Raw genomic sequence first — 27,907 nt, forward strand, 5'->3', positions numbered from 1 at the left:
GAGGATGGCGGCGGGCGCGCGGCGGGGTGGCGGGGGGACGCGGCCTCTCCCGCCGCTGCTGTTGCTCCTGGCGCTGGGGCCTGCGGCGGCCGGCGGGGCGGGCTCCGAGCCGGGCCGCTGGCGCCTGACCGCCCACAGCGTGAGTCGGCGGCGTCGCGAGAGGGGCGGGGCTAGTCGCGACAGAGGGCCCGCCCCCTGCCGGGGGCTCCCCCGCCTCCTACTGCGGGGCCCTTGGAGAGCGGGGAGGCTGAGCTCCGTATGGGGGGCGGGGCTGCCCTGTCCCCGGACACCCCCCCCACCCGGCGGGGAGGAGGGGGCGGGGCTGCCCTGTTTCCTGGGGTCCCCTCCGTGGAGGGGGTGGCTGGAAGTGGGGGGCGCTCTGGTCCAGGCTCCTGAGGTCCCCACTAGGGGCAGGGCTGGTGTCCTGTGCAGGACTTGGCCTGTCCCACCTGCTGCTGCTTTGGTTTTTTGGTAACAGATGAACCCTAAAATGAGCCTTTAGGGCTGTTCTGTTCCTGGGGACCATCAAGAGGGGGTGGGGGCTTCCGCAGGTTGCCTGCGGCCTCCACTGGGGAAAGGGGATCAAAACACCCAACTGTTGTATCTTCGGGAGTCCTCTGCTGCTTGGCATGTGAGCGTTGGCGGCGCCAGGGCTTCCATAGCCACCAGGCGTGGGAATCTGCCTTAGCCTGGATTCACGCCTTGGATCGGGGCATGTGTACTGAGATCTGGCCTTTGGACAGTGTGCATGGGACTCTCTTAACTGAGAGGTGTTTTCTCCCCATGTGTGGGTTATAAAGGTTTGTTCGCATGCCCTAATGTTTCTAGCACTCTGCTTTGCAAGTTTCCACTCTCTTACTTGCTGTCCGTGCCTCGCCACGTCAAATGCCGCGGGTGGGCCACTGGCTGCAATGTCTCCTGTGTCAGACAAGACACAATTATTTAACAAGAGCTATGCTGGGGTAGGGTCCAGAATCCCCTGCTCAAATCAGGGCCCTGTTGCATCAGGCCAAGTGCAGATTTTGACAGTCTCAGGCTTGAAGGACATTTGGTCTAAGTAGACAAGAGGCAAAAGAAGGGGAAAAGGGTGAGTTTTGATTTTTCAATTGCCATTGGACTCCAGGGCTCAAAAATTGACTTTGGTAAGGTAAACCCAATGCAAAATTGGGAATTAAACACAGATTTCCTGGATCCTAAGCTAGTGCCTCAACCCACAATGTCTCTTGGATTCCTGGTATAAAACAAACCCAGGAAACAATTGTTCCATCCTCATCTACTATGTATTTTAGAGACAACAGTAAGAACTAGCACCACCAAATTTGGAATACAGTGTCCTGTTATAATGTATAGCTACATAAGGGTTTGGTTGTGTCCAGAAAATGGGATGATTCTAGAATGGGATTGTGTCTCATTAAACCATACAGAAAGGAGATGGACTCACCAAATCAGCTACAGTCCTCAAAACTGACATAACTGTTGCAAGAGACTGAACTCAAATGAGCCAGAAAATTAGGCTGGTCTGGAATAGGGTCGCTTCTCAATAACCCTTACAGAAGAGAGAGAAAATGGAGAAATTTGCAGTGGTGCTGGGTGTTGGCACAGCTAAATCAATGCTAAAGATTTGCAAACTAGAAGAATGTTATTGGAAATCAATTTGACTATAACTCTTTTTTGTTAAAACCTAGCAAATGGTAAAGAGTTTGTAGGGATGCAGAAACAAAATACGCTTAATGGAATTTCTCAGTTGCAGACCCAAGCAACGCTGGGTAAATCTGGTTGTATGACATACAGAATCCTCTTTTTTTCCTTTTGTGTCACAATTAAGGCCGGGGGCGGCTGAGAAATTTGGGCTATGTTGCTGGCATAGTCACCTCAGTTTCTCTATCTGTCAGATGGAAATGGAAGAAATCTTTCCTTCCACAGTTGATTGTGATGCTTAATTCCTTTAATTCCCAAGTGGCTTGGAATCCCTTGAATGGAAGAGGGTGGGAAATAAGTGTTAGTATTCCCCGTTGATAATATTTCTCACATTCTTCCCACTGGAGCAGCCTGGTTGTAATGGCAGAATTACTGGCCATTCCTCTGTAGAGCTGACAGGTATATCTTACAAAGAGCACAGTGGATTTGTGTGCAGATTTTTCAGAATAATAGTGATGTTTGTACATCGGTATTGTCCTGAAGAATTGACTGAGTGGCAGAGCCTGTCCTATCCAGGCTTTTGGAGGCCCCTGCGGAAGCCATCCCCCTGTCCTATGGACAGGAGGGGGAGGATTGTCTGGGGTGGGATGTGGATGATGTAAGCAGGTGACAGCAGCCACAGGGGATTACCTCCCCACCCCAAGCCCTCCCACCACACAGCACTCTGCTGCCGCCTCCTGGCCCACTGCACCCCAGAGGACCCATACCTTAAAGACTTTATCGGGGCATAAGCTTTGGTGGACTGCAGCAGGCTAACATGGCTACCCTCTGAAATGTACAACGGTGCAGTTGGTGGGGGTGTCTCTCTGCGCATAACGTTGGAATGTCAGGCACAAGAACCTCGCTGAGACTGTGTGTGGCCAGTACTGAGAGCCGGGTGTGATGTCCTATTCCCAGCCCTGGATGGGAGTCTAACTGGGAGTCGTTAATCCAGACTCCTGGGATCTGTCCTGAACTGGGAGTAGGGCTGAATGGGTAGAGCCGCTTGGCTGGGATATGGGGATCGGCGTGAGGGCATCACTGTTCCGGCAGAGGAACCGGGAGTCAGAACTCCTGGGTTTTCATGATGGCTCTCCTGCTGTGTCTGGGCATAATGCAGCATCTTGCTTCCCTGCCTGGGGTTGTAGAGACTCAATTTTAATGCATAAAGTCCTTTGAGCTGCTCCACTCAGAGCGGCTGAGTGTGCTCAGTTTTGACTAGTTTTCCACAGTCCGCTTCCCCTTGCACGACCACGTTTGTGCTGTTAAAAACTGCACCAGCTTGAGAAGCCAGGTAATCAACTTCCCCCCTCAAGGAACCTTCCACCAGCACTGCAGCAACTGCCTGCAGGAGGGAGCCAGGAATTTGGTTGGTGTGGGTCACTGGCTCTCTGAATTATAGGGCCTGCAGCATCACATGCTTTGTTTGAGCTCAGTGTGTTCATTAACCCTCCCCGTCCCTCTGTGCCATCTCCTACCATCCTCCATGTTTTCCTCGCCTGCCCCGCCCCTACTCACTAGCAGCACCACCACATTTGAACTCTCAATCTCAGTCTTTTAAGCCCTCTGGTCGCCTCCCTGCTGTTGTGCTTAGAAGCCACTAGTACTGTGTTTCTTTTATTAGAGGTGCCAGTTAATGCTAGGTGCTTTGCAAACCCCTAGCACGAGAGTTAAATCCAAAGAGACCTGACAAATGGGAAGGAAAACTGAGGTGGGAGAGCTGGGAATAGCATGCAGCCTCACTGACTACCCTACCAGTGCTCTAAGCACCGGATCATGCTACCTCCTTCACAGGTCTGTCTCACGGGCTCTCCTGAGAATTAGTTTGGGCGGTGGCGAAGAGGAAATGCTGCTGTTTCTTAACCCTTCAGCCTTGCCTCAGAAGCAGCGGTGCAAAACTTTCTCCACTTTAGCCTATTTGCAAAGCAGTTTGCTCCGAGTGGCTTTATTTTGGCTGTTTCTCCCATGCACATTTCTGGAGTCCTTGCATCAGTTTACACAGGGGACAGAACCTGTGGGTTTTCTTATCATGTGGTCAGTGTTCCCTTAAATCTCTTCTGTCCATGTGCGGAGTACATGTTAATGTGCACCAAAGCATGTGCATATATGCACCCCTAGAAGAAACAAAAGTCCTAGCTGTGGGCACTCTGCTAATTTAATTCTCTCCTGTGGAGCTCATCTTACAGGGAACGCTGCTTGTGACTGAAATAATCATCCCTCCCCTTCTGCCTTTTTCAGAACTCCACCAAGAACCTGTTTGTGTTCTCAAAAACAATGTTCAATGGCTCCTTGATCTCTCTCCAGGGTAAGTAGCTTCAGAAGTGTTGAAACACTGCTTAGGATGGGAGCGGGATGTTCGGCATATTAAAACTGAGCCCCGCAAAATCCATCAGCTAAACCGCACAAAACGTTTGGCCCAAAACGGGGCGACTGGGATGTCTAAGGCTGGTCTCCTAAAGCCACACAGGAACAGCATTTTCAGATTCCAGGCAGCTTCTGGGGGCGTTTGGCCGTTTTCTAAATATTTTTCCAACATTTTGCACGAAGCTTTAGTTCAGCTGACGTAGTTGCTTGAAAAACATTGTTGTTTTCCAACGGGAAGCTGTTTCAAAGGAGATCTTCCAGCAAACTGTGATAAGAATATGCTTCAATCTTTGCATGATCATCCTCTGATTAGGAGCCTAAATAAGGAACCTAAGGAGCTCAGTTTTAAGTACCCAGATTTGAAAGGTTTGATCAGTTTTCCTGGTAGGGAAACACTAAGTCGGTAGAACTGTAGAATGGAAAGAACTATGTGACATGTAACCCACTGAGCTGCGGCATCTAAAAATACCATGTTATTTTAAAAAGTCCTTCAGATCCTATCAGAACACTGCTTTGTTATTGTCATTTCAGCAGCTGCTGCACTACACACTTAGCACTCCAGAGAGAGAGAGAGAATATGTTTAAAACAAACCCAGTGTTCAGTGAAAATCAGCATTGACAGTTGTGTGTTCCTTGGTGAAAATGCCCAAAATACAGATACATCAGCCTGTTCTAGGGAGTCAGGGAAAATACTCCAAAGCATCATAAAGTGCATTTTTTTTAAAAAAACTTAAAGCACCATTGATTGCAAAAGAATACGAAGCATAGACCCTGATTTAGCAGGGGAACTTTGCTTTGTTCATGGAATCAGTTCTCTTGAAGCTGCCAGTTGAACCTTTCAAATCTGGAATGCTCTCATCCAGTGACATCTGTAATCCGGCGTGCTTTTAGTTAGCTAGACAACCACTTATCATTGGTGCGGCCAAGTTTTTGGCGGTACCATCAAGTTTGTTAATAGCCACCAGTCCTGGCTCTCAGTTTTCAGTGCTGTTGTTGAGCTGTAATTTACCCCAAAATGTCTCCTAAGAGCCCAGGGAGCAGTGGAAGTGTTGGTAATGCCGCTAGACAATGTTGACAACCTTCCGTGGTCTGGCAAATTCTCTCGTCCAGCATCAGTCCGGTCCCAGATTAGAGAGGCCCAACCTGCAGTGAGTGGAGCCCTGCAAATCCACATCTGCTTTGTATCCATGGTTTGTTTTTGAAAATACGGGTGCAGATGCAAATTTTATATCTGGACCTTGGCAGATGAGTATGGATGTCTGTAGCCCATTTTTGCAGCTGCCCGTACAATGTATTTGCACGGGGTTTTACTGTGAGCCCCTTGTGCTGTGTTGCTGAAATCAGGGCTTCAAAAGCTGTCAGTCCGCTCCCCCGGTATCACACGATGGGCTGGCAAGTAGTGAGATTTCAAAATAATAGAAACACGTCTCACATTTTGGTTTCTAGTATTAGACTCGTTGGCGGGGGGGAGGTTTTCTATCTTGTCTTGAGTGTCACCTCATGACATAAATCCAGTAGCTGAAGCTTTAAGCGCTGCAGGTCCAGAGCTGGCAACCTTTCAAGGTAGGGATGTGCTCATTGAAGTGGCGCTGTAACAGCAACGTGGTGGGGGGTGGACATTCCTGGGCAGTCAAACACAGCTCAGTTTTGCTTGGTGGCTGTACTCTGGTGAGGAAGTGAGAGAAACCCAAAAGAAAGCTGACCAGTCGTGAATTGGCCATCAAACTGAACAAGATCCCTGGGCCTGCGGAGTCCTAAAGATTTGGCATTTGCTGATGGGACTTCAGCAAATCGAGCTCTGCCCAAAAGAGGTGCAGCACGGATAGAAGTCTGGAATGAGACTTTGGAGAGCTAGCTTCTGTTCCTGGCTCGGCCGCTGGCCAGCTGGGTGACCGGGTCCAGGCTCGTCCCTGCCTCAGTTTCCCCGTCTGTAAAATGGGGGCTGTGATGTTGCCTTCCCCACCCTCTTTGCAAAGTAATTTGAGATCTACACACAGCACGTGCTGGGGTTTATATTATCCTCTCCCATGGTGCCAATCTGGCTTTTCAGTTTGAAAAAAAAAAACCTGAGTTTAGCATCCTGTACCCCTGCCTAGTCTCCTCTCCTGCCCCCGGTCAGGCCACGACATGCTCTGGCAGTGGGAGAAAGGGTCCCTATTTGGTCTTCCTACTTCTGCCAGTGTTGACGCTGTCTCAGCTTTTCCTGCTGCGGAGGCAAATGGCTTGTGTTGCCCCGTCGGTCTTGACTCTGGCTCCCTTGGTGGGGCCAGAGGGACCCTGCGGCTGGCTGCTAAGGGTGCCTGTGCTTTGCAGTGTTACCACAGGAGTGCTCCCCGGGGCTGACCCTGAACGTGACGTGGTACCTGCGGAGCTCCCGATGTCACAACGAAGTCTACATAGATGTAAGCATCTCTGCATCCTTGTGGCCAGGGCTCTGATTCTGGAGAGGGCTGGGTGATGCAGGGAGAAGGTGAGGCCTGGGAAAGACGGAGGAAGTGGGGACGACTGGATGGAGGAGGGATTCAAAACAAATTGGTCGGTGAGAGAGCTCTGACCTTAGAAGCATTTGACCGTGAGTTTTGCAAAGAGAGCATGGTTCAGCGGTTAGAGCAGGATGCTGGGAGCCAGGACTCCTGGGTTCCCTTCCTGGCTCTAGAAGGGCGACATTCTCTAGTGATTAGAGTTGAGAGCCAAGATTATTCCTGACTCTATGGAAGCTCAGTGTGTGAAGTGGGGTCAGGATTCATGGCGTCCATTTCTACTGCTGACTTGCTGAGCTTTTGGGCAAGTTCTTTCCCTCTCTGTGCCTCAGTTTTTCCCTCTGTGAAATGGGGATGTTACTGATCAAGGGAACGGTGGGAGCTGGATTTGGGAGGCATCTTTAATCTGTGCAAATTACTTTGGAGTCATGGGATGGAAGATGCCCCAGTACAAATAGTTGTTAAAACTCCTTTTGTGTCCAAGGAGAGGGATAGGGGTTTTTTTAGTCCTTTTTTTCTTTTAGACTTTTTTTTTTAAGAAAATTTTCATAGGTGTTCTGCATGAAAAATATTATTTGGTGTCCTGCGGTCTCAAAAAGTTTAAGAAACACTGATCTAGAAGACCTAGATTAATGAGCAGGTTTACGCTTTGTATTTCTGACTTCACATAAGAGGATAATACATGTACACAGAATATGCACACTCAGCGTATTACAGGCTTTTCAACAACAGGTTACGTGCCATGTTTTGCATATTTGTATTTAAAAGACATTTCCATAAAATCATGGGGGCATGGCATCACAAATAAGAAACAGAAAATATCGTGTTACCTGTGCTTAAACCCATGGTACGTCCATGGTTTGAAATTGTGAGCAGATGTGGTTGCCCCATCCCAAAAAAGATGTATTGAAATTGTAAAAGTTTCAGAAGTCAACAAAAATGATTAGGGGAGTGGAATGGCTTCTGGGTGAGGAGAGATTAATAAGACTGTGACTTTTCAGCTCAGGGAGAAAAGATGACCAAAGAAGAATATGATAGGAGTCTATAAAAGCATGACAGCTGTAGAGAAAGTAAATAAGGAAGTGCTGTTTATTCCTTCTCCTATCATAAAACCTAGGAGTCACCAAAAGAACTAATAGGCAGCGGTTTTAAAACAAACAAAAGGAAGTACTTCTGCACGCAATTACACAGTCAGCCTGTTGAACTCCTTGTCAGAGGCCATTGTGAAGGCCAAGGCTGTAACAGGACTCAAAAAAGAGCTAGATAAATTCATGGGCGATAGGTCCATCGATGGCTGTTAGCCAGGCTGGGCAAAGATGGTGCCCCTAGCGTCTGTCAGAAGCTGGGAATGGGCGACAGGATGGATCGTTTGATGGTTCCCTGTTCTGTTTGTTCCCTCGCAGACACCTGGCATTGTCCAGTGTGGGATGGCAGGGTACTGAGCTTGATGGACCTTTGATCCGACCCACTGTGGCTTTTCCTATTGATCTAGTTCAACTAATATGGTAACTCCCAGCTTTTAGTTAGTTGATAGTAGTTTTCCCAGGTGGACTAAGCCTTGCGGGGAGGTGAGGAGCCTGAATGAAGGGAGGGGGTGCTGCTTTCTTTCCTCCTACGTCTGTTGGCAAGAGGACTCCTCCCTCCAGGACTCTCATTGATGCACAAGGTCATGGCTCTCCCAGAGTCGCATCAGGAGGGGGTGGTAGATGGGCGGGCACGTACCAAGCAGGTCGGTGGGCTGACGGATGTCCCCTGGTCGGGAAGATCTCTGAGCCTCGATCCTAGTCTCTCCCCGTCCCTGCAGGAGAAGAGAGCGGAGGGTTACCTGGCAAATTACAAGGTGGAGATGGAGGCAAAGAGCTCTGGCCAGTACATCCTGCGCACGTACAAACCCTTCAATTGCAGCCACCAGGTCCCCCTCGAGGTGAGGTCCTTCTGGGGATGAAGGCTGGGCAGGGAGTGGAGCTGTTAGGAAAGAGGGTGGCTCTGATAGCTCGGCAATCCTATGGGGGACAAGCTGGGGAGCTGGGAGAGTTTGGGTGGGGTCGGGGCGGATACGTAGGGTGGACTGATGGTGTGGGCCGGGGGGAGGATTTTAATTCAGCTGCTTGGAACAGGAGGGGAGTAGGGGGCTCTTTGGCCATTGGCAGGGAGCTGGGGGTTCTGGTGACTTGCTCCTGGTGACTCTCCTCTGTGGTTTCCCTTAGCTGAACGTGGTGGCATTCGATCTTCCCACCCGGCTGGAACAGCCCAAGGACTTGCAGGTAGGTAACCGCAAGTGTCCGGCTGCCCTCTGGCCCTCCCAGCTCTGGCTTCTAGCCAGTCGTGGCTCAAAGAGTCCCGCTGCATCCCCCTGGAGCTCAAGGGAGCACAGGCCCTGGCCCTCTGACATGGGATGTCCCCTGCCTTCCCTGATCCTTGGGGTAAAAGCTCTGATCCTGTCTTGTGGCTTGATTCTCTGAGCCTACTTCAGGGGCTTGCTGAGCTCTGCTGGCTCTGGGTTTGAGCGGATCTGTGACTGGCTCTGTGCTGCTGGGATCCTGACAGGTCTCTGAAGCGAAATGAGGCTGGGGCTTGGATGGGCAGCTTGCAGTGCCTGGGGAACTGGGGTTTCAGTCCTTATTGCATAGTGATGCCAGAGCAGTGCTAGGGGGTGCTGGGTTGCAGAAAGCCGGATGGCTAAGGAGGAGGGAGTGTTCCTGCCTCACAGTCAGTGCTGCGGGCTGCACTAGAGGGTCCTTTCCTCTCTGAGTCAGGGCAGATTCCAGTGTCTCAACGCACGATTGGGTTCCCAGAGGCACAATCGAGGGAAGAGCCTTGGCTGGTCCCGCTGAGTATCAATCCAATGTCTTTTCCCCAAGAGTCTGCGTGCACTTCTGTTACATGATGCAGGGAAAAAGTTCCTTTGCTTTAACTGCAATGGCTACCCGTCCATTCGGTCCATGCCTTTCAGTTGCACGAAGCTGCTTTATGAAACAAATCCTGGACACTGGCGAGAGGGGACGTTCTGATTTTACTCTCAAGTGTCCAGTCAAGTGAGAAATAAGGATGCTTACCAGTTAACCATGTAACCAACCGGTAAACATGAGGCTTAAGGGGATGCTAATCGGTGACTCAGCCCTCGCTGGTGAACTCTGGTGAGGGACAGCCATGCTGGGCTGGGGTAGCCCCAGCCACAGAAGGGGTGGGCAGACCAGGTGGCAGGATCCCATGCCTGCAGCAGAACCCCATAATGGGCCTGGTGGCGTGCCTACAGTCAAATAGTTAACTGATTAACTGTTTTAACATCCCTAGTAAACAAAGCCACTTGGGATATGAACCTAGAATCCATTGAGGAAAAAGTTCCACCAAAACCGTTAGCTGTTGGAAAATGCCATTTTGATTGAAATCCTTTGCAAAATGAGGTTGCGTTCTAAGGTTTCCTCTCAGGAAGGAAAATAAATAAGGATATTGCATTTTTGAAATTTTCATGCTTCAAAGTGAACAATCAAAACTTTTTTAATTTAGAAATGCGCTTTATTTTGTCCGAGAGGTCGCTGTGTTAGTCTGTATCTTCAAGAACAAGAAGCCCTGTGGCACGTTATAGACTAACAGATATTTTGGAGCATAAGCTTTCATGGGCAAAGGCCCACTTAGTCAGAGCCATAATGAACCCTGGGGCGTCAGTCCTGAGTCTCATCTGATGAATCGGGTCTTTGTCTGTGAAAGCTTATGCTCCAAAATATCTGTTGGTCTATAAGGTGCCACAAGACTTCTTGTACTTTATTTTGTGCGGGGGGGGGTGTTTCCGAAAAAAAAAAAAAAAGGGGGGGGGGGCGTCATCTCTAAACATTTTGAACTTCCTGCAACAAAACCTTTTAATTTACTCAAACCATTTTTCCCAGCACATTTTGCAACACCTTTGAAATTTTGTCTTTTTGCCTTGATGTGGGATGAGTTATTTTCTTTAAATGTTTATTTTTCACATGACACCCAGCTGTTTTCCAAGCAGTCCATTTGGGGCCTTTTATTGTTTCCCTTCTCTGAGGGACGAAGGGGCTTGACGTGTGTCTTATGATACATAATAATTTTTGGTGAGTTTACTGTAAACATAACAGTTACGCCTTAACTATTCTGGATATCTTATAGGAAAACTGAGTGATCTGGACAGGGAGCTTTTCTAGCAATTAATGGCATCTTTGAGAAAGAATCGCTCTCCCAGTTGTTTGATTGGTCTGAGTTTAAATGCGGAACAAAACTTGAAACTGTTGGAATAAGTCTGCTTTCTTTCCCAGTCACATGCTCTAACCCAGCCAGTCTCCTGTTGTCCTGGGAGTTGCCCAAAATCAAAAATTGAATTAGAGAGGGCTTGGACTTCTAATCCAGAAGAAATGCCTGCAGCAGAATAGAACTGCTTATGGTGACTTTTGTCCGTCAGAAAGCTGCCAGGAGAGGAATATTGTAAATCCCTACTCCCGCCCCCAGCGCCCCCGTTTTTTTTTTAAACCTGTGGAGTCTTCTAAAATCCTCTCTTGACGCACATTTTTGACTCCCAATTTCTGCTCTGCGGCAGCTGTCGAGGGCTGAGCGGCGTGACAGTGTGGGCGTGCTGCCTGAGAGTGCTGCCCAGGAGGCAGCAGGGGAAAAGAAGTTGCCTGTTACTGAAGTGGTGGATGCAGCTGGCAAAAATCCAGACGTGGCGGGGAAGCTGAGTGAGACCCGGAAAGAGAAGCTGAGCCCGGGAAAGACGGGCGGGCCCAAGAAATTAAAAGCAGGGAGGCAGGACAAGTCGGAGGTTGGTGACTGTGCGCTCTAGTGGGTCCCAGGGGAGCCGGCTGGATTGCTTGTCGTGGGTAGAGTTGCTTTCAGGGAGCTGCTTGTGCTTGTAGGATTGGATGGATCCTGGTGTCCTTCTCTGCCCCTGCCCTGCAGCCTGGCAAATCCTGTCCAACTAGATTTCCTCAGTGTGCTCTGCTCCCCACTGCTGGGTAGAACCAGCCTCAGGCATGTCTGGCTGAGCCAAAGTTGTGCATCTAATCCCAGGTTTGTCCGTCCCTTGCCCCACAGCCTTGGGTTTTGTCTCCCTCATAGAAACCAACAACGAATAGTCCACAGCTTGGATTTTCTCCCCAGGCTGCAACTAGGGTTCCTCCCTCTGCAGGGCTCAGCCCGCCCCCTAGGTGCCCTTCCCCACCTTGCTGTTGCTGGGGATAAACAGGTGTCCCGTCCCAGGGAGGGAAAACCCCTGGCCGAGTCTGCTGCGCTACTGGTTAAGTGATCGGGAGGTGGAAGGGCAGAGGGACAGCCTCCTGTGCCTCACGCGGGTTTGTCTCTTTGCAGCTCTATGCCATAGCCAAGGCCTGGGAAGATGGGCCTTACGTGTTCATCCTGAAGATCGAGGGCCGGAGCGTGAACCAGAAAATGGTGCCGAACTGGGTGCTGGAAAGTAGGCACAGCCAAAGTTCATTTGCTGTGGCCGTGCCCTTCCGCTCCCCCGGCCTGGGTTCCAATCCCTGGGGAGCAGGAAAGTTCGGTGGTCCTTGAAGAGCAGAGCTGTGCGGGGGAGGGGTGACTGTCCTGGGGCTCGTGGGGGGCAGGGTGATGGGCTAGCCGCTCTGCTTCCTCCCCTTCCAAGGTGTCTCCCTCTCTGGGGTTGGGAGGGGGCATGGAGGAGGGATCATGGAGGGATGGTAGGGGAGGGTTTGGTGGATGCCCTAGTGGTGTGAGCAGGTGGTGGGGAGCTATCCTTGAGGGCGACGGGTGTAGGGGTGGGGGCTGGCTCCAGGAGCGTGGTTGGAGGGGCGGTTTTCCCAGGGTCGTGGGGGGAAGAGGGAGAACAGGGGGGCGAGGGGAGGGGAGGGATGAGAGTTTGCAGGGAAAGTGAGGGGGAGCAGGGGGAGGGGTTGGGGGGAATGGGGCAGATCCCTGCAGAAGGAACGGGGCAGAACAGGTGGGGAGAGGGACGCTGAACAGGCCGGGAGAACAGCTGCTGTGGTGGGTGGGCTCCTTGCCTACAGCTGCTGCCCAGTGCCCAGCTCTGCGTCTCTCTCTCTCCCCAGTTGACCTCCAGATGAAGCACCCTCTCTACCAGTACATCTCGGCCTCCGAGTGGCCTCTCATGGTGGTGCGTGAGCGACTCCTGGCACGGGGCTAAGGCACTGGGGAGGGACCTGACCCCCAGAGCTGGCGCGGTTTGGGGAGCACAGTCTGGGGGTCTCCATGGCTCTGCTAACATCCCTCTGCCCCTTGAGTGCCGGGGTGTAAAGCGGAGCTGGGCAGCCCCTTTGGCTGCTCCCCCTGCTGGAGCTTTTTGGGGTGTCTAGAAAGCTGAAGCATGCTGAGCTTCCCCCTCCAGCTGTGCAGGCAGCTGCCTAGCTCTGCCTGTCGACGCTGGGTCCCCTGGAGGGCACGCTCCTGTAGCACCACGAGCAGGGACAGTGGCTGGCTTCGCAAGCTAAGCAGGGTTTGGCCAGATTGGAACCAGGATGGGAGACCTCTGGGATTAGCCCACTGCTACGGGAAGGGTCGCATCTTAGGGCCCGGTCTGAGCCCAGCGTGGTGCTGGACAATGGGGCGCTCTCCCATCAGTGCGCCGTCATGGGACTGGAGGGGGTTGTGTGGACTCGGTAGGGGGCGCTCTCTCGCCTGACTCAGGACTGACCCCCAGACCCCATTATGGCACTAGGGGATCCTGCCCTGCAGGGCCTGGGAGGCCCAGGAGGGGAGCTTGTCTTGTGTGGTCTGTGCTTCCCCTGTGAGCCCATCACGATGCCGGGTGGGGGGCGCTCTCTCAATAGAGGCGCTCTCCCCAGCAGCCATTGCAGGCCCCACGGCAGTGCTGGGAGCCCCATCCCCTCCATGTCCAGGGGAAAGCGCAGGGGGCCAGGCTCCCCCCTCCACTGGGGCAGGGCTCTGCAACCAGACCCGTCAGTTGCCCTCCCTCCCACAGTTCTACATGGCCATGTGCGTGGTGTACGTGCTCTACGGGGTGCTGTGGCTGGTGCTGCTGGCCTGCTACTGGCGGGACATTTTGCGCATCCAGTTCTGGGTCGGGGGCGTCATCCTGCTGGGCATGCTGGAGAAGGCCGTCTTCTACGCCGAGTTCCAGAGCATCCAGAACCAGGGCGTGTCCGGTGAGTGCCCAGGCTCCCGCTCAGCGGCTTCGCCTCCCAGGGGGTTGGGGGGGGGGGTGACACGGAAGGGGCGCGACATGGAAGGGGCGCCCGTCCCTCTTACCCCTGACCCCAGCTTGGCATTAGGGGGCTCTGTGCTGCTGGCAGAAGGGTGGGGGCTCAGTAGGGGGCACTGGCCCCTGGCAGTCAGTGCCGGCCCCAGTGTGGCACTAGGGGGCGCTGTGCTGCAGGGGCTGGGGTGGGGGGAATCTCAGTAGAGGGCGGTGTGCTGTGGAGCAGGGTGGGGGCTCTGTGGGGGGCGCTCTGCTCTCTCCCACTGTGCTGGCCTCGGAGTGCCACTAGGGGGCACTGTGCTGCAGGGAGCTGGGGGCCGGATCTCAGTAGGGGTCTTGGGGCTGATCCCTGGCCGCCTTGTTGCCCCAAATCCCAGTGGCTCCCCCCTTGGTTTGTGCAGAGACAGACAGAAGAACGCCGCTGCTGTCTAATCGTTGCACTGCGCCCTACCTGGGGCCTTTGTCCCACTGGGCATCGTTTACTGGGAAACCCCTTTAGCTGCCGCTTCTCCCGCTCCTTGTCTCCACTCTCCCTTCTGCATTTCCCGACTGCCTGGGCTCACGCCTCCGAAGCCGCCTCATCTGGCCGCAGAGCTGCTCCCAACACTGTCTCCTGCCTCCCCGAGATCTGTTCCCGACGGGAACCAAGCGCCCCCTTCCTCGCCTTGTCATCGCACGAGCCAGGGTGCTGCGTGATCCGCGAGGGTTGTGCTGGCCGCAGCTCATGGGCTAGAGCCAGGCTTTGCCCTATCCCTGCTCCTCCGAAGGAACAAGGAGGGCCCTAGGTCTGTTTCTATCTGGCTCCCGCTAGGTGCGGCATGGGCCCAAAGTAGCAGGTCAGAAATGGCACCTGGCACTGGTTTCCAATCCTTCTTAGGTGATCCCCATTCCTCCCAGTTTTCAGCAGCGAAACTGGCAGGCAGGAAGGGGGCTCAGGTGGCCAGGGCTGGCCAGAGGGGCATGAGCGGGACGATGTTCCTGGGGAGCCCCAGGGTAATGCTTGGCTGCTTTTTTCCCACCTGTCCAGTCCAAGGGGCCATGATCTTTGCGGAAGTGTTGTGCGCCGTGAAGCGCATGCTGGCTCGAGTGCTGGTGATCATCGCCAGCCTGGGATACGGCATTGTCAAGTGAGTCCCTGGGGTGGCCCAAGCCAGGGATGAGGCTGGGGAGTGGGTAAGGGGGTGGTACCTGTGGAAGAGAGAGAGGGCTGGGGCGTGGCAGATTAGCCCGGGAGCCCTGGTGGATGACCCCTAGATAAAGCTACTTATAGAAACAGGTGGTGAAAGTCCTTCCTGGCCCTTGCTAATGAGCGTGCGCCCTGAGGTCTGAGCACTCAGCCTCCTCTCCCTGACCCACAGGAAAGGTATGGGTGGCTGGAGTGTGCCTGGGGTGGGGGAGGGGTCCTGGTCCCTGCCCCAAAGGGCTTATGGGTAGAGGTGGGTCAGATCATATCCGGGGAGGACAGGCATTTGGGGGCTGCCTGAAAACTGGGGGAGGATGGAGGGGTATCTCCTGTCATGGAAGAGGCCCTTCCTTTCCCCCGACACCATGGGGGACCCTGACCCCTGCTGTGTGTGCTTCTTGGCAGACCGCGCCTGGGCGCCCTGCTGAACCGGGTGGTGGGCGTGGGGCTGATGTACCTGGTCTTCTCCATCATCGAGGGCGTCCTGCGGGTGAAATCGGTAAGTGGGGGGTGGGATTGGGGGGGTGGAACCAGTGACTGCCAAGGGGGCGCTGAGTTGGAGCCCCACTGGCTGCCCTGCGGTGGGTGGGAGAGGGTGCAAATGAACAGCTGTTTGGGGGACAGCAGGTGCAAGGGGGGCTGCAGTGGAGGGGCAGGAGGCCAGCTGGGGACAGGGCTCTCTCCTGGCAGGTGCAGGATAGGCGCCAGCTCCCAGACGGGTTCACCCCAACCCTGGGGGTGTAGAGCGGCGGGGTGGGGCTGGCTGGTGGGCCTACAGGGAAAGACACCGTCATGCTCTGCAGGAAGGAGAGGCTGGGGCGGGGCAAGGCTTAGAGGCGGGGTTGCCTGGAGCTTGTGGTGGTGGTTTGGGGACTGGCTGGGAGACGGGTCGGGCCTACAGGGAGCTTGGCGTTGGCTGGCCCTGCCCCATGGTCGCTCAGCTCTTCCCTCCCCTCTCCCCAGGAGCAGGGTGACATGGCCACCCTAGTGTGCGACATTGTGCTGGCCTTTGTCGATTCCTGCATCGTCTGGTGGATATCCTTTACCCTATGCCAGCGTCGTCCTCCCCCAGCACCCAGCCGACGCTTAGCAGGCAGAGGCGGGACCCAGCTCAGCCTGAGCTAGTGGTCCTGGCCACTGGGTGCCTGGAGTGGGGCTGGCCATGTTGGGGACAGCCTGGGGGGAGGGGGTGTCACACTGGGGGGTAGTGGGCAAGACTGGTTGAGAATTGCCCCAGGAGGTGGGGCTGGCTGGGGCAGGAGTGCGTGGGGATTCCTGTGGGACGGAGGGTGGGGCTAGTTGAGGATTGACCTCAGGAGGCGGGGCTAGCTGGAGTGGGAGAGTCCCAGGAGGCGGGGCCTAGTAGGGGGAGGTTTACCCTGGAGGTTCCCTGTGGCAGGAATGGGTGGGGCTAGCTGGGGTGGGAGTGTCCCAGGAGGCGGGGCCTAGCAAGAGTTGGTTTGCCTGGGGGTTCCTGGGGGAGAGGAGGGGCGGGGCTAACAGTGATCGCTGGCGGTGGGGCTAGTGTTCTCTTTGGCCCTGCAGCTGGGGGACTCCTGTCCCCGCTCTGACAGTTGGAGATGGTCTTGCTCATTCCCCCGAACTAACCCCACCCGGCTCCCCTGCAGCCCTGCAAACGTGGGCTGGGCTGTAGCCGTCTGTGCTGCCCCCCCTGCGCCCGCTCCTCGGCCGTGTCCCCTCCACACTCCTCCCCACCCGCTCACCTTTCTCTCTGCTTCTCTTCTCCCCCTCTCCAGGCGCAGGATGACCTGGTGCTGCTGGCTGCCATCCCTTTGGCTATGCTTGACTCTGCCCTGTGCTGGTGGATATCCTGTGCCTCTGCTGGTCTGTCTGAGTGCGGCTCCCTCCCTCTCTATCCCCCATCCTCCAGCCTGCTCGGAGCCTCCTCTTGCTGGGTCTCCAGCTCCACCGGGCTCGGGGGCTGCTGCTGCTCCAGCCGGCGTCCGATTTAGGGCTCGTGGGACGGCGGGGGCTCAGCCTGGAAGGGGAGTGGTGTCTAGTGGTTAGAGCGGCAGGGTAGGGGCGGGGCGACTGGACTCCTGGGTTCTGTGCCCATCTCCAGAAGGGGACTGGAACGTGATGGCGGGAGGAGGACTCCTGGTTTCTTCCCCCAGCTCTGGTGGGTGGTGTGGAGGGGCTGGCAGTCGGAACTCCTGGGTTGTATTCCTAAGGTTTGCTGTGTAATATCACCGGCAGACCCTCCCTGTGCCTTGGTTTCCCTGTCTCTAAAGTAGAGGACATAATGCTCACCCCCTCTCGCAGGCAGGCAGAGGCTGCTTGTTAACCACTTCCCGCCCCTCAGGAGCCGGGGAGGTCATACCTGTGTGCTACCAAGTGCTTGGTGCTGGCAGTTCTCTCTCCCTCCTTATCTGCTGACACGTCCACCCACCTGACCCCCGTGTCCCAGAATCCTTTGCAGCAGTCCTTGCTGGTTTGTGGGACGTGGCACGGAAAGGGCCGGGGGGAGGGCTGTAGCGAATTTGAGGAGGCTCAGCCGCACTTCCCTGGCAATCCGCCCCCCGGCCCCCTCCAGGTACCCAGTTTTCTTTCCTTAACGGGCCACACGTCCTCATCAGCCTGGTGCAGACCATGAAGCTGCTCAAGCTGCGGCGCAATACAGTGAAGCTTTCCTTGTACCGCCACTTCATCAATACCCTCATCTTCGCTGTGATCGGTGAGCCTGGGGCATGGGGGTGCTCTCTGAGAGCTGGGCCTCCCTCCCAGGCCAGCAGCGGCCTGCAGGCTGGGGCTGTGGGGAGGCCAGGATCCCTTCTCTGTTTCTTGGGTGGCCGTTCTCCCCAGGCAGACTGTGCCTGGGGGTGTGGGTGTGGTTGGCACTTGTGCCCTCCCCAGAGGTGGGGACTATGAGGGGTTAAAGTAGCTAGTGCTGTTTCTCCCAGTGCTTACAGGGAGGGTGTCCTGGGGTGGGGGGTTCTGCCCCCCCCCTTGATGGTAGAGAATGCGGGGGATGGGGTCTGTACCCCAAGCCATCTCTAAACGCCCCACTCCCAGCTGCCAGCCGAAGCAATGGAAAAACTGAGCCAAGTGGCAGGGGACGAGCTTGGCAGCCGTTGCCCTGGTAACAGCCCGTCTCCTCCCCAGCATCTGTCGTCTTCATCATCTGGACCACCAAGACCTTCCGGCTCTCCAAGTGCCAGTCGGTGAGTAGCTGGGGGTTGGCAGCAGGCGCTCAGGCCTCAGAATGGCTTGTGGGTGCAGTTGGTAGCTTGTGGGCAGCACGGTAACTGGGTGAACAAGCACACTGCCTGCAGAGGCTCGCATCCCTTGGGGCAGAACCAGGCCTGGGCTGGCAGTGGAGGCCGTAGAGGGCTGCAGAGCTGCACTGCTGGGTCTAACCACCCAGCCCCGGTGGCTGCTGGCTGCAACCCCCTGTGATGCCGCTAGCCGGAGTCTGCAGGAGCTACTGCTGAGAGAAGCTGAGCCCAACGTGGGGCTGGGAGCTGGCACGCTGAGGCTATGTTCCTAGCTAAGGGGTTGGGGTGGGTGAGGTGCCTAGTGGTTGCGGGGTGGGGGGGGTAGGCTGGGAGGTAGGAGTCCTGGATTCTATTCCAGGCTTTGCCACTGATTCACCTGGTGCCCTTGGGCCAGGCCTGTGTGGCCCCTTGCCTCAGTTTCCCCATTGCACCATAACTGTCCTGCCTCAGATGGGAGTCTGAGTGGCACTCTAGGATGACCTGGGGAGGAGGGGGCTGCTCCACATCTTTCTTCTCTCCCCCCTCCCCTCCCGCCCCAGCTCATTTCTGCTGCCCCTTTGTCCCTTCCCAGGACTGGCGGGAGCTGTGGATCGACGACGCCTTCTGGCGGTTCCTCTTCTCCATCATCCTCCTGGTGATCATGTTCCTGTGGAGGCCATCAGCCAACAACCAAAGGTACCTGGACCCCGGGGCGCCTGGGCAGAGAGGGGCTTTGAGACCAGGGCTTGACATCGTTGTCGGCCACAGCTTCAGCTAGGAAGGGAGGGAACTGTGAGGGGAGAAGGGTCAGATCTCTGTTAACCTATTGCTGACCCCAGTGCCCCAGCCTGGTGCTAAGGGGCCTCTGTGTTGGTCCCCAGATACACACTCACTGTACCTTCTGTACAACCAGTCCAGATCTAATGGCAAAGCTAATACCACACCTCTTAGAAAGAGCTGCCCCTTTGCTGGCTGCATCCCCCCGCATCCCTGCCGCTGACATGGGTCGCTAACCCATCTGCTCTTGTTCAAAGATGAGTTATTTTGGGGAAGTACTGCAGCCTGCGTTACGCACAACCACGTACGGCTACAATTTTGTTTGGCAAATGTCAGTAAAGTTGATTTCGCCACAAATACACAAGCCAGTCCAAAAAAAACACTTCCATTGAGGATAACACAAATCTTACCAGATTGGCAAAGTCAGACTGCTGCCTGCTAACCTGTTAGCATTCGATTTCAAACAATTTATCTCGTCTGTTTTGATGTGTGCTTGTGTTACAACAGTTGTAAGAAATGCGACTTACTGACTCTTGGCCTCGGTCGTTAAATAATTATTCCCGTCCCATCATTGGCCACTGTCGGCAGACGGGATACTGGGCTGGATGGACCTTTGGTCTGACCCAGTACGGCCGTTCTTATGTTCTTATCTCCCACAACTGAAAATTTAAAAAAAATGCTTAAAACCCATAATTTTTCACAACTGACTATTTAAATGCAGCAGAACCTCAGTTACGAACATCTCGAGGATGGAGGTTGGTTGTTACTGTTAGTAACTCTGAACCAAACATTAGTTAGCATTGTTCTTGTAAAAGTTAACAGCTGAATGTTAACTTAACACCGCTTTGAAACTGTACTTTGCTGAGGGAAAATGCTGCTTTCCCTTTACATTTTTAGTGCAGGTTGAACCGCTCTTTTCTAGCATCCTTGGGACCTGACCAATGCCAGACAAAAGAATTTGCTTGACCACAGGAGGTCAGTATGGTCTAGCAGCATTACCAACACTTCCATTGCTTACTGGGCTCCTAGAAGATATTGAGGGGTAAATTACAGCCAACTAACAGCACAGAACACAGAGCCGGGACTGGTGGCTGGAAACAAATTTATGGTATTGTGGGAAACTTGGCCACACCCATGAGAAGTGGTCATCCAGCTCACTGAAATCATGCTGGACTACAGATTTTGCCAGCTGAGAGAGTTCTGGATTAGGGAGACTCAGCCTCTAGTTTGCATTTAATGCAGTACTGTTCTGCATTTGCTTTTTTAATTTTTGTCTCTGTCACTGCCCGGCTACACACTTCCAGCATGCGGAGATGCGTGCGGCTGCCTGACCAGTTTGTAACGCTGGTCTTCATAACTTTGAGGTTCTTCTGAAGATCAGGTGCTTAAAAATACCCTGATATCCTCTGAAATGATTTAAAAAAAAAAAAAATCTGCCCAGGCTGGATACGCAGGTGGCCACACTGAATGAGCGCCGAGGGTCTCCTCGCCTGGGAGTCTGTATTTCTGACTCCATCTTGCTGTCTCCGCAGATACGCGTTTGTGCCGCTGGTGGATGAAGGGAGTGAGGAAGAGGATGAAGAAGAGCATATGGTGAACGAGGCTTTTGGTAAGTTTGATCTAACAGGTTCTCTTCCCTCGGCCCAGCCGGGGGCTCCTGTGTCCATTGCTTGGGGTAAACTAGGAAGAACTCGGTGACTCCCTTTGCTCTCTCCCGTGAGCAGCGGGTGTAAAAGGCTCTGGCCAGAGTGGGGTTCTGGCTGTTGTGGGTAGCAGGGGGTCTTGGGCCTCCAGTGAAAAGGGCAAAGTCTGGACTAGTTTCCCCAAAAGGAGGCGCCACCCAACGCCCGTGCTCTCACCCTGCTGTCTCAGTGCCCTGGCTTGTGCCCTTGCCTGCCTTCCCCCACCACCCCATCCCCTGAGTGATGCTAGGCAAGTGGCTGTTCTCTGGTGCACCGTCCCTTTAAATTGCTAGGGCTGGCAAAGGCAGGGCAAGTCAGGGACAGGGCCTAAAAGTGATTCTAGCCATAGGAACTAAGTGCATCCCACTTCCAGGAGCCTTATGGAGTGACTTGGACTATTGACCACCTCGCAGCAGTATCATAGAATCCTAGGGCTGGAAGGGACCTCAGGAGGTCATCTAGTCCAGCCCCCAGCTTCAAGCAGGATCGACCCCAGCTAAGTCATCCCAGCCAGGACCTTGTCAAGCTGGGACTTAAAAACCGCTAGGGATGGAGATTCCACCACCTCTATCGGTAACATCCCAGTGCTTCACCACCCTCCTGGGGAAATGGTTTTTCCTAATATCCAACCTACACCTCCCCCTCTGTAACTTCAGACCATTGCTCCTTGTTCTGCCATCTGTCACACTGAGAACAGCCTCTCTCCATCCTCTTTAGAGCCCCCCATCAGGAAGTTGAAGGCTGCTATTATCACCCCTCGGTCTTCTCTTCTGCAAACTAAACAAGCCCGAATCCCTCAGCCCCGCCTCACAGGTCATGTGCTCCAGCCCCTTGATCATTTTCGTTGCCCTCCACTGAACCTGCCCCAGCACATCCACATCCTTTCTGTACTGGACACAGTAGTCAATAGTCCCATCCACCCCATAATTCACCTGGCCAGTTCAGCTCTGCTTCGGGTGCAGTGTGCAGCAAAGGGTAAGGGAAGGCCTTCCTGACCCCTGACCCCTGCTCCCTGAAGCATGAGCTTGACTTGCCTGTAACTTACACAGCTACATAATGATCCAGGTGCAGGGTTGGACTCCCAGCACTGCTGCCAGATTTGCTGCTGATGTGCTGGTGACTGGGCGTGGCAGGACCCCTCTTCTGTCATAGGCAGAACGCAGGGGAGGGGCTGTGAGGCTAAGTCGTTTGTCCAAATCCCTGCGGTTAAAGAGCGCGAGAATGCGGCGCAGCAATGCGGTGAGATTAGAGCCCCACTCCATGGGCAGCGGGCGGCTGCCAGCCCAAACGTCTGCTGTCGGTGGCTCCTTTGTACTCCATCAGCCGGGGAGGGGCGGCAGCGGGGGGTCCCAAAGGACTCTGCCAGCGTGAAAGAAACAAGAACGTTCTGGGTAGCTGGAGCTGGGGGGTGCGCAGGGTTTATCCTAGTTGCTCCCCCACTGACTGGCTGGTTTGCCGGGGGGCGGGTGTCTTTTGCAGAAGGGATGAAGATGAGGGGTGCGAAAAATGAAGCCAACGGGATCCTCAAAGGCAGCAGAGTGGTAAGGAATGGGGTTGGCCTCGGTCTCCCTTGGGGTTCCCCATAGGTGCCTCCAGCACTGTGCGGGGGGGGGCACTCTGAGTCAGTGCTGCCCTGGGCCTGACTGGGAGCCCTTTTGGCCCCGAACAGCCCAGGCCATGGCAGCAGAGGGGTGATCGGCACCAATGGTCCCACTAGTCTCTCGCATCCGCGGGGGGATCTTTGCCGTCTGTGTGCAGCAGGAGCACGTTTGTAGATGCTCTGAGAAACGTGACTGTGCCCCACCCGTATAAAGAAACCGCCCAGCTGTGGGCGCTGCACTTCTCAGCTGGGCTGCGTTCGAATCGCTCCCGAGCAGCCACGCTGCTTACAGGGAACGTGGGCTGGCGCTTGTCTGCATCGGTGGCATCTCCGCCAAGCTCCTTTTGGAGCAGCAAAGCTAGGCAGGGGCAGAGCTGGTTAGTGTGCAGATGGGAGACAAGGCACTGCAGACATCGCCTTTGGAGACTTACTGGTGGGGTGGGGTGGGGTGTGTTCTCCCTTCTGAGCTGGGCTGGAAGCCTCCGTGTGGGGCTAGGGGGTGGGACGCTGTGCCGCTGGGTGGTGGCGCTTACCACTCAGTGGGGCCAGGGAATGCTGTGCCCTCCCAGTCAGTGGGGTCTTTGTGGCATTGCAAACCATGGGGAGGTATTACTGTAACGGCCCACAGGTGGATCCAAGCCAGGGATCTTGAGAGCCTATTGCAGGAGCTAAGAGGGGAGGGATAGCTCAGTGGTTAGAGCATTGACCTTGTAAACCCAGCATTGTGAGCTCAGTCCTTGAGAGAGCATTTGGAGGGTCTGGAGCAGATTACGTTTAAGAAAAAAAAAAGTTCTGTTGGGGATGGTGCTTGGTCCTGAAGGAGATGGGACTCAGTGACCTCTGCAGGTCCCTTCCAGCTCCATGAGATGTGATCTTTTAGGGGGGGAGTGATAGCTGGTTAGTTAGGGCATTTGGCCTTGTAAACCCAGGTTTGTGAGCTCCGTCCTGGACAAGGCTTTTCCAGGGTCTAGAATAATAATACAAAAATCTGTCAGGGAAGTCCATAAATCCTGCCGGGAGTGCAGGGGATTGGACTTGACCTCTCAAGGTTCCTTCCATTCTATGAGATGGGTTTATCTCCATGTTTCAAGCACGCTACAGTTTGAGCTAACAGCCAGCTGGCTCTCAGCTAAGGCTGCAGGGGAGACTCAATCTTTGCTGTGTAAGTGCCGAGGTGTGTCTGCATGGGACAGCGTGTGGATTACACCTCCAGCGATAACTAGTGTCTCCCCCGTCCGTGTTTCCATGCAGGATGAAGATTTGAAGTGGGTGGAGGAGAACATCCCATCGTCTATGGCTGATGTGTAGGTTGAACGCGATCCCTGAGCCCGCTGGGCCCTTCGCTCCGTCGGCCGGGGCGACGTGAGCTCTTACCATGCGTCCCTTGGGAGCTGCCCCCTGAAAGAGGCGGCCTGGGGCGTTCGGGGCGAGGAGGGTGGTCTGTACGTATGTGGGGCCTTTGCTTGCCCTCCTGGTACAGCCATGCTGGGCTGCTGGCCGGTTAGTGCCCCTGCTAAGCATTTGAGCTGGACCAGCGCGATGCCCAGAGCTGGCTGGGAAAGGTCCTGTCAGAGGGCGTTCACCTCCGAGGTAGTACTGCCCCTGGTGTAACACTGGGGCGCGCTGTGCTGCAGAGGGCGAGGTGGGTGGCTTATTCTGGGACACCTCTGCTCAGGAGTCAGCGCAGACCCCATCGCCCTGTCGTGAGACTGGGGCAGGTGGAGCAGGAGGTGCAGAAGCCTGAATGAGAAATAACCCCCCAAAACCCCCCGCAGTCACGTCTCGCGGTCTGTGCGGTGGGATCTGGGATGTTTGGCTCCAGCCTCCTGAGTGAATTTCCTCTCGGACTGGGTCAGGGGACAGACCCCTTTCGCCCCCTTGCTTGGGACCCTCGTGTCACAGAGTGGGATGGGGTCACCAGGCCCTGCCCCCACATCGCAGTCAGAGGTGACTCACTCAGCAGGGAGAGCAGGCGGGTTACAAGGTGACAGGGGCACAGCCGAGAACAGGCTTGTCAGCACAGCAACCGGAAGCCGTCAGTACAATCCCTCAGGGGCAGAGGGGTCCCCGAGTGCCTTGGCCCCCCCACTTCCTCCCTCTCCAGCCAGAGGAGACTGACCACCTGCCAGCTGTCCCGTTCCAATTCCAACCAGCCAGGCCCCTTCTCCCGCCTTGGTCCTGATTGCTAGGGAAGAAAGCTGTCACCTGGTGGCCTAGGTAACCACCAGCAATAGAGGGCCGTTGCCTGGGTGTGAGAAGTCCTCACACCGAAACGCCCCTCTCCGCCATGCACTGATGCTGTTGCTAGGGAAACTGAGGCTCCCACCTCGGGTTACCGCAGGACAGTAGAAACACGGGCCACCTCACGCGCTCCACTGGGTCACCCCTCACGTGCTGAGTGTCTCAGGGTCCTTTTGTGTGCTGCTTCCCCTGCCCCTCAAAGGACCCACTTTCGTCAACCCACGCGTCCTCCAGACTGACGTCTCCTTCCTCTCCTCCCCGTTGCAGCGTGCTCCCCCCGTTGCTGGACTCCGACGAGGTAACCCTGCATCCGCCACCTACAGCCCCAGAGATTCTGGGCCCTGAACCCGCAGGGGGCATCGGGGTACCATCCTGGGCTCTCGTCCGCTCCAAAGAGCGCCTGGGGATAGAGGAGGCCAGGCCTCAAGGTCCTCCCCTCGGAGCCAGTGCAACCCCAGGGGGCGCTGTGCTGCAGGGACCCCAGTCGGGGGTGTTCTCCCCATGTCAATGCAGTGCTAGGGGGGCTGGCGGGAGGCTCAGTAGGGGGCGCTGTGCTGCAGGGAGCGGGGTGAAGTGCTCAGTAGGGGGCGCTCCCCTGGCAGTGCGGCGCTAGGGGGTGCTGTGTGAAGTGCTCAGTAGGGGGCGCTCCCCTGGCAGTGCGGCGCTAGGGGGTGCTGTGTGAAGTGCTCAGTAGGGGGCGCTCCCCTGGCAGTGCGGCGCTAGGGGGCGCTGTGTCGCAGGGAGCTGGGCCGGGGTTCTGTGGAGGCTGCTTGCTGTGGATGGGCCGGGGGCGGGGTGCACTCTCTGTGCTGTGCTGTGCTGCAGGGAGCCGGGTGGGGCCTCTCCTCTTAGGGCACTGCCCACACTAGGAGGAGGCACTTCCCCTCCTGAATCATGCCCCCCTTGTGGCACTGGGGGGGCTGTGCTGTCAGTGGCCCCAACCACTCGTGAGCACCGTAGATCCCATTGGCGCTTTCGCAGCCCAGTGTTCACCCAGCTCCAGCTTGAGTGACGCTGTCGTGCCGCTGTCCATCCCCCCCAACTTCCCGATTAACTTGGGCGCACGATTTTCCTTGGCTCCTTGCCCTGTGCATTATGTGGCTCCTCCCACAGGCCAGTGCTGCAAGTGGTTCCTGTTCATCCCCCCGCCACGCCCCGCCCCAGAAGTGGCCGATTATTCTGGGAGCCAGCATTCTGCTTGCCAGCAGCAAGGAGTCGCCCTAGGCTTAGGAGACCATTCGCCTCCCTGGGGTATCTAACACAGGCTCTTTTTTTCACCTCCGGCTCCAGGAAATAGTGACCACGAAGTTTGAGATGTCCAAGATGGAGTGAGGTGGGAATGCACCCAGTCGCACTGCGGGACACGCCTGGCTTCCCTCCGCGGCCCATCGGGGAAGGAGAGTGGCTGGTGGTTTTTCTTTTAATATATATATTTGTATATGGTTAAAAGATTATTTTATTACCTTTAAGTTTCTAATACTCGGGCTTTAATGGACTGAAGAACTGCCCCGGCCTCCAGCCCCCGAAGCAGGGAGGGCAGCCCCGGCTGGTGAAGACGACCAGAACGCCCCTCGCCCAGGATTGGCTTCTTACCTGAACTGGCTTAGGCGGGAAACCACATTAGACTGTTGCTCTGACCCACGGGGAGCGGCGTTGCCTGGACACGGGCAAACGGTTTTCTAAGGGGACCGGCTGGGAGCAGCGTGGGACTGTCAGCCGGAGGTGTGCTGGGCCTGCCTGTAACAGGGTTTGTGCCAGAGGGCCTGTTGGTCAAGGCGGGGTCGAAAGGCCCTGCGCGTGGCTGCTCCTGGCCGCCTGGGGAGGCAAGGGAGGTAGCTCTCGGTAGGGTGGAGCCCCTTTTTCCATGGAGCTGTGTGTAAGGGACGGTGGGTGCCGGTGGCAGTGGTGATGGGTGGAGGGTGGCTTTGACGGGGGCAGGGATGCGATTTCTAGGGCTGCAGACCTGGCTCACCCCCTGCCTAACTGCGTCCTGTGGCAGCGGCTGGATGTCCCAGTCCCTCTCCTGCATCCGCATGGGTGGTGCTGGCATCGGTTGGAGCGACCAGACCCTTCGCTGTCAGGATGAACGCTGCCTTGCGTACGGAGCCTGAGGAGCCCACGTGCTGTGTGCATGTGCCACCGGTCACGGGGGAGGCGACACCACCATGCAACGGTGGCTCTAGACGGGGGATTCTCCAGGGGGCTGCACGGTGGCCAGGTGCCCGAGCGTGCCAGCTGCTGCCATGGCAGTGCCCAGCACAGAGCATCTTCCCCAAGGCTCTTCGACTCCTCCTGCAGGAGCCGCTCAGGTTTTCTCTCCCAGCTGGGTACCCAGTGGGGTGGACGGAGAGCCAGGACTTGCTTGCCCAGGAGCCCAGGGCCCCTTCTCTGCAGAGACCCAGCCAGGATCCACTGCTACACTGTGGCCAGAAAGGAGACCCCCAACCTGCAGTCGGTGCCTGTCGCCAGGGCGAAGACATGCCTGGGGTTGCTCCAGGCCAAGCCCAGCTGGGACCCGCACTGGGAAGAGGAAGCACATCAGGGACCATGGTGCTGGGGAGCTGCCAGCCTCGCTCACCCTGCAGAGCAGCACCATCCTGCTGACGGGGCAGCCTGTTGCTTTGTGCTCTGCCAGTGGGAGGGGGCCGTGACCAGCTCTCTCTGATCTGGGGCCTTTTTCCCTCCCCTCTCCTCAGGCCTGAGCCAACAGGACAGTCGGGGTACCAGCAGGGCTCAGCCCTAGAGCCCAGCCCAGCCCGCCTCCTCCCTGTGCCCCTGCAGCATGGGGGGCAGCAAGCCAGGGGCTGCTGGCTGGACTCAGCTGAGCAACCACCCCCTCTCTCCACCCCACAGTTCCCTCTTGCAAGTGCTGCTTCCCCATCCTCCCTGCACCTGTCCCAATCTGGCTTCCCCCAAGTGAAGCCTGGACCCTCCCCACTCTGGGGGGCTGGGCTCCTGTGGGAGGGATCAGAAATTGACACTGATGCATCTTCTGCCTTAACCTCTCCCCCACGCCATTAGCCCCGCATGTCCTCTCCCTTACCACCACCTCCATTTGCCTGGCATGACCTCTCCCTACAGCCTCATAACCCGCCCCCATTGAAACGTAATAAGCTCTGCATTCCCCCATGCATTTGACCTACTCTGAAGGGCTGCCAGTCCCGTGCCCCTTCCCCTGCCCCACGTGCCTCCAGCCCCCTTGCAGCAGTGCCCTCTCCTCCACTTGGTGTTGACATTGATTACAGGAGCCCCAGGGAGATTTTTCATTCTCCCCAGGTCCTGCCAGCCCTTGACATTTCATTTTAAAGTCTGGAATGCTTTGCAGGCTCTCATGGGAAAAATCCCACCCCCCCGCGCTGTCTGCTGGGGCTGGATTTCGGGGGGATGTGGTGTTTGTGTTTGCTCTGGGGGAGGGGACGGTATTTGTGTTGCATCCACTGTTGATAAAAAGAAATCACACTTTGAAACCATCCTCGTGTGCTTTGAATTTCCACAGCGACGTTTCTGCCTTGCACTTCATGCA

At 55.7% G+C, this 27,907-nt stretch overlaps 1 protein-coding gene across 3 annotated transcripts; it reads left to right on the forward strand.

The window, feature by feature from the left end:
- LOC142024545 (transmembrane protein 87A-like) lies at window positions 1–27,854 on the forward strand. Of its 3 annotated transcripts, none has more exons than XM_075016635.1 (20): window positions 1–139; window positions 3,916–3,982; window positions 6,355–6,443; window positions 8,326–8,445; window positions 8,729–8,785; window positions 11,074–11,295; window positions 11,841–11,946; window positions 12,560–12,624; window positions 13,450–13,633; window positions 14,714–14,813; window positions 15,275–15,368; window positions 15,833–15,904; window positions 17,456–17,564; window positions 17,993–18,051; window positions 18,677–18,780; window positions 20,394–20,470; window positions 22,023–22,084; window positions 23,395–23,447; window positions 24,652–24,682; window positions 25,675–27,854. In XM_075016635.1, exons 1-20 carry the CDS (start codon window positions 5–7, stop codon window positions 25,714–25,716), a joined length of 1,848 nt encoding a protein of 615 aa, XP_074872736.1. In that variant the 5' UTR covers window positions 1–4; the 3' UTR covers window positions 25,717–27,854. The 3 variants fall into 3 exon arrangements, with proteins under 3 accessions (XP_074872736.1, XP_074872737.1, XP_074872738.1); XM_075016636.1 differs by lacking the exon at window positions 15,833–15,904 and adding an exon at window positions 16,627–16,695; XM_075016637.1 differs by lacking the exon at window positions 25,675–27,854 and having other exon boundaries at window positions 24,587–24,682.
- Window positions 27,855–27,907: the final 53 nt, after the last annotated feature.

The sequence above is a fragment of the Carettochelys insculpta genome, chromosome 22, assembly GCF_033958435.1.
Source record: "Carettochelys insculpta isolate YL-2023 chromosome 22, ASM3395843v1, whole genome shotgun sequence".
Classification (NCBI taxonomy): domain Eukaryota; kingdom Metazoa; phylum Chordata; order Testudines; family Carettochelyidae; genus Carettochelys; species Carettochelys insculpta.

Excerpts from the sequence above, each read along its gene's own strand:
- LOC142024545 (XM_075016635.1), top strand. The coding sequence starts at position 5 with ATGGCGGCGGGCGCGCGGCGGGGTGGCGGGGGGACGCGGCCTCTCCCG. Across the intron at positions 3,983-6,354 it reads CTCCTTGATCTCTCTCCAGG|TGTTACCACAGGAGTGCTCC; the intron begins GTAAGTAGCTTC and ends TGTGCTTTGCAG. Across the intron at positions 18,781-20,393 it reads CCATCAGCCAACAACCAAAG|ATACGCGTTTGTGCCGCTGG; the intron begins GTACCTGGACCC and ends CTGTCTCCGCAG.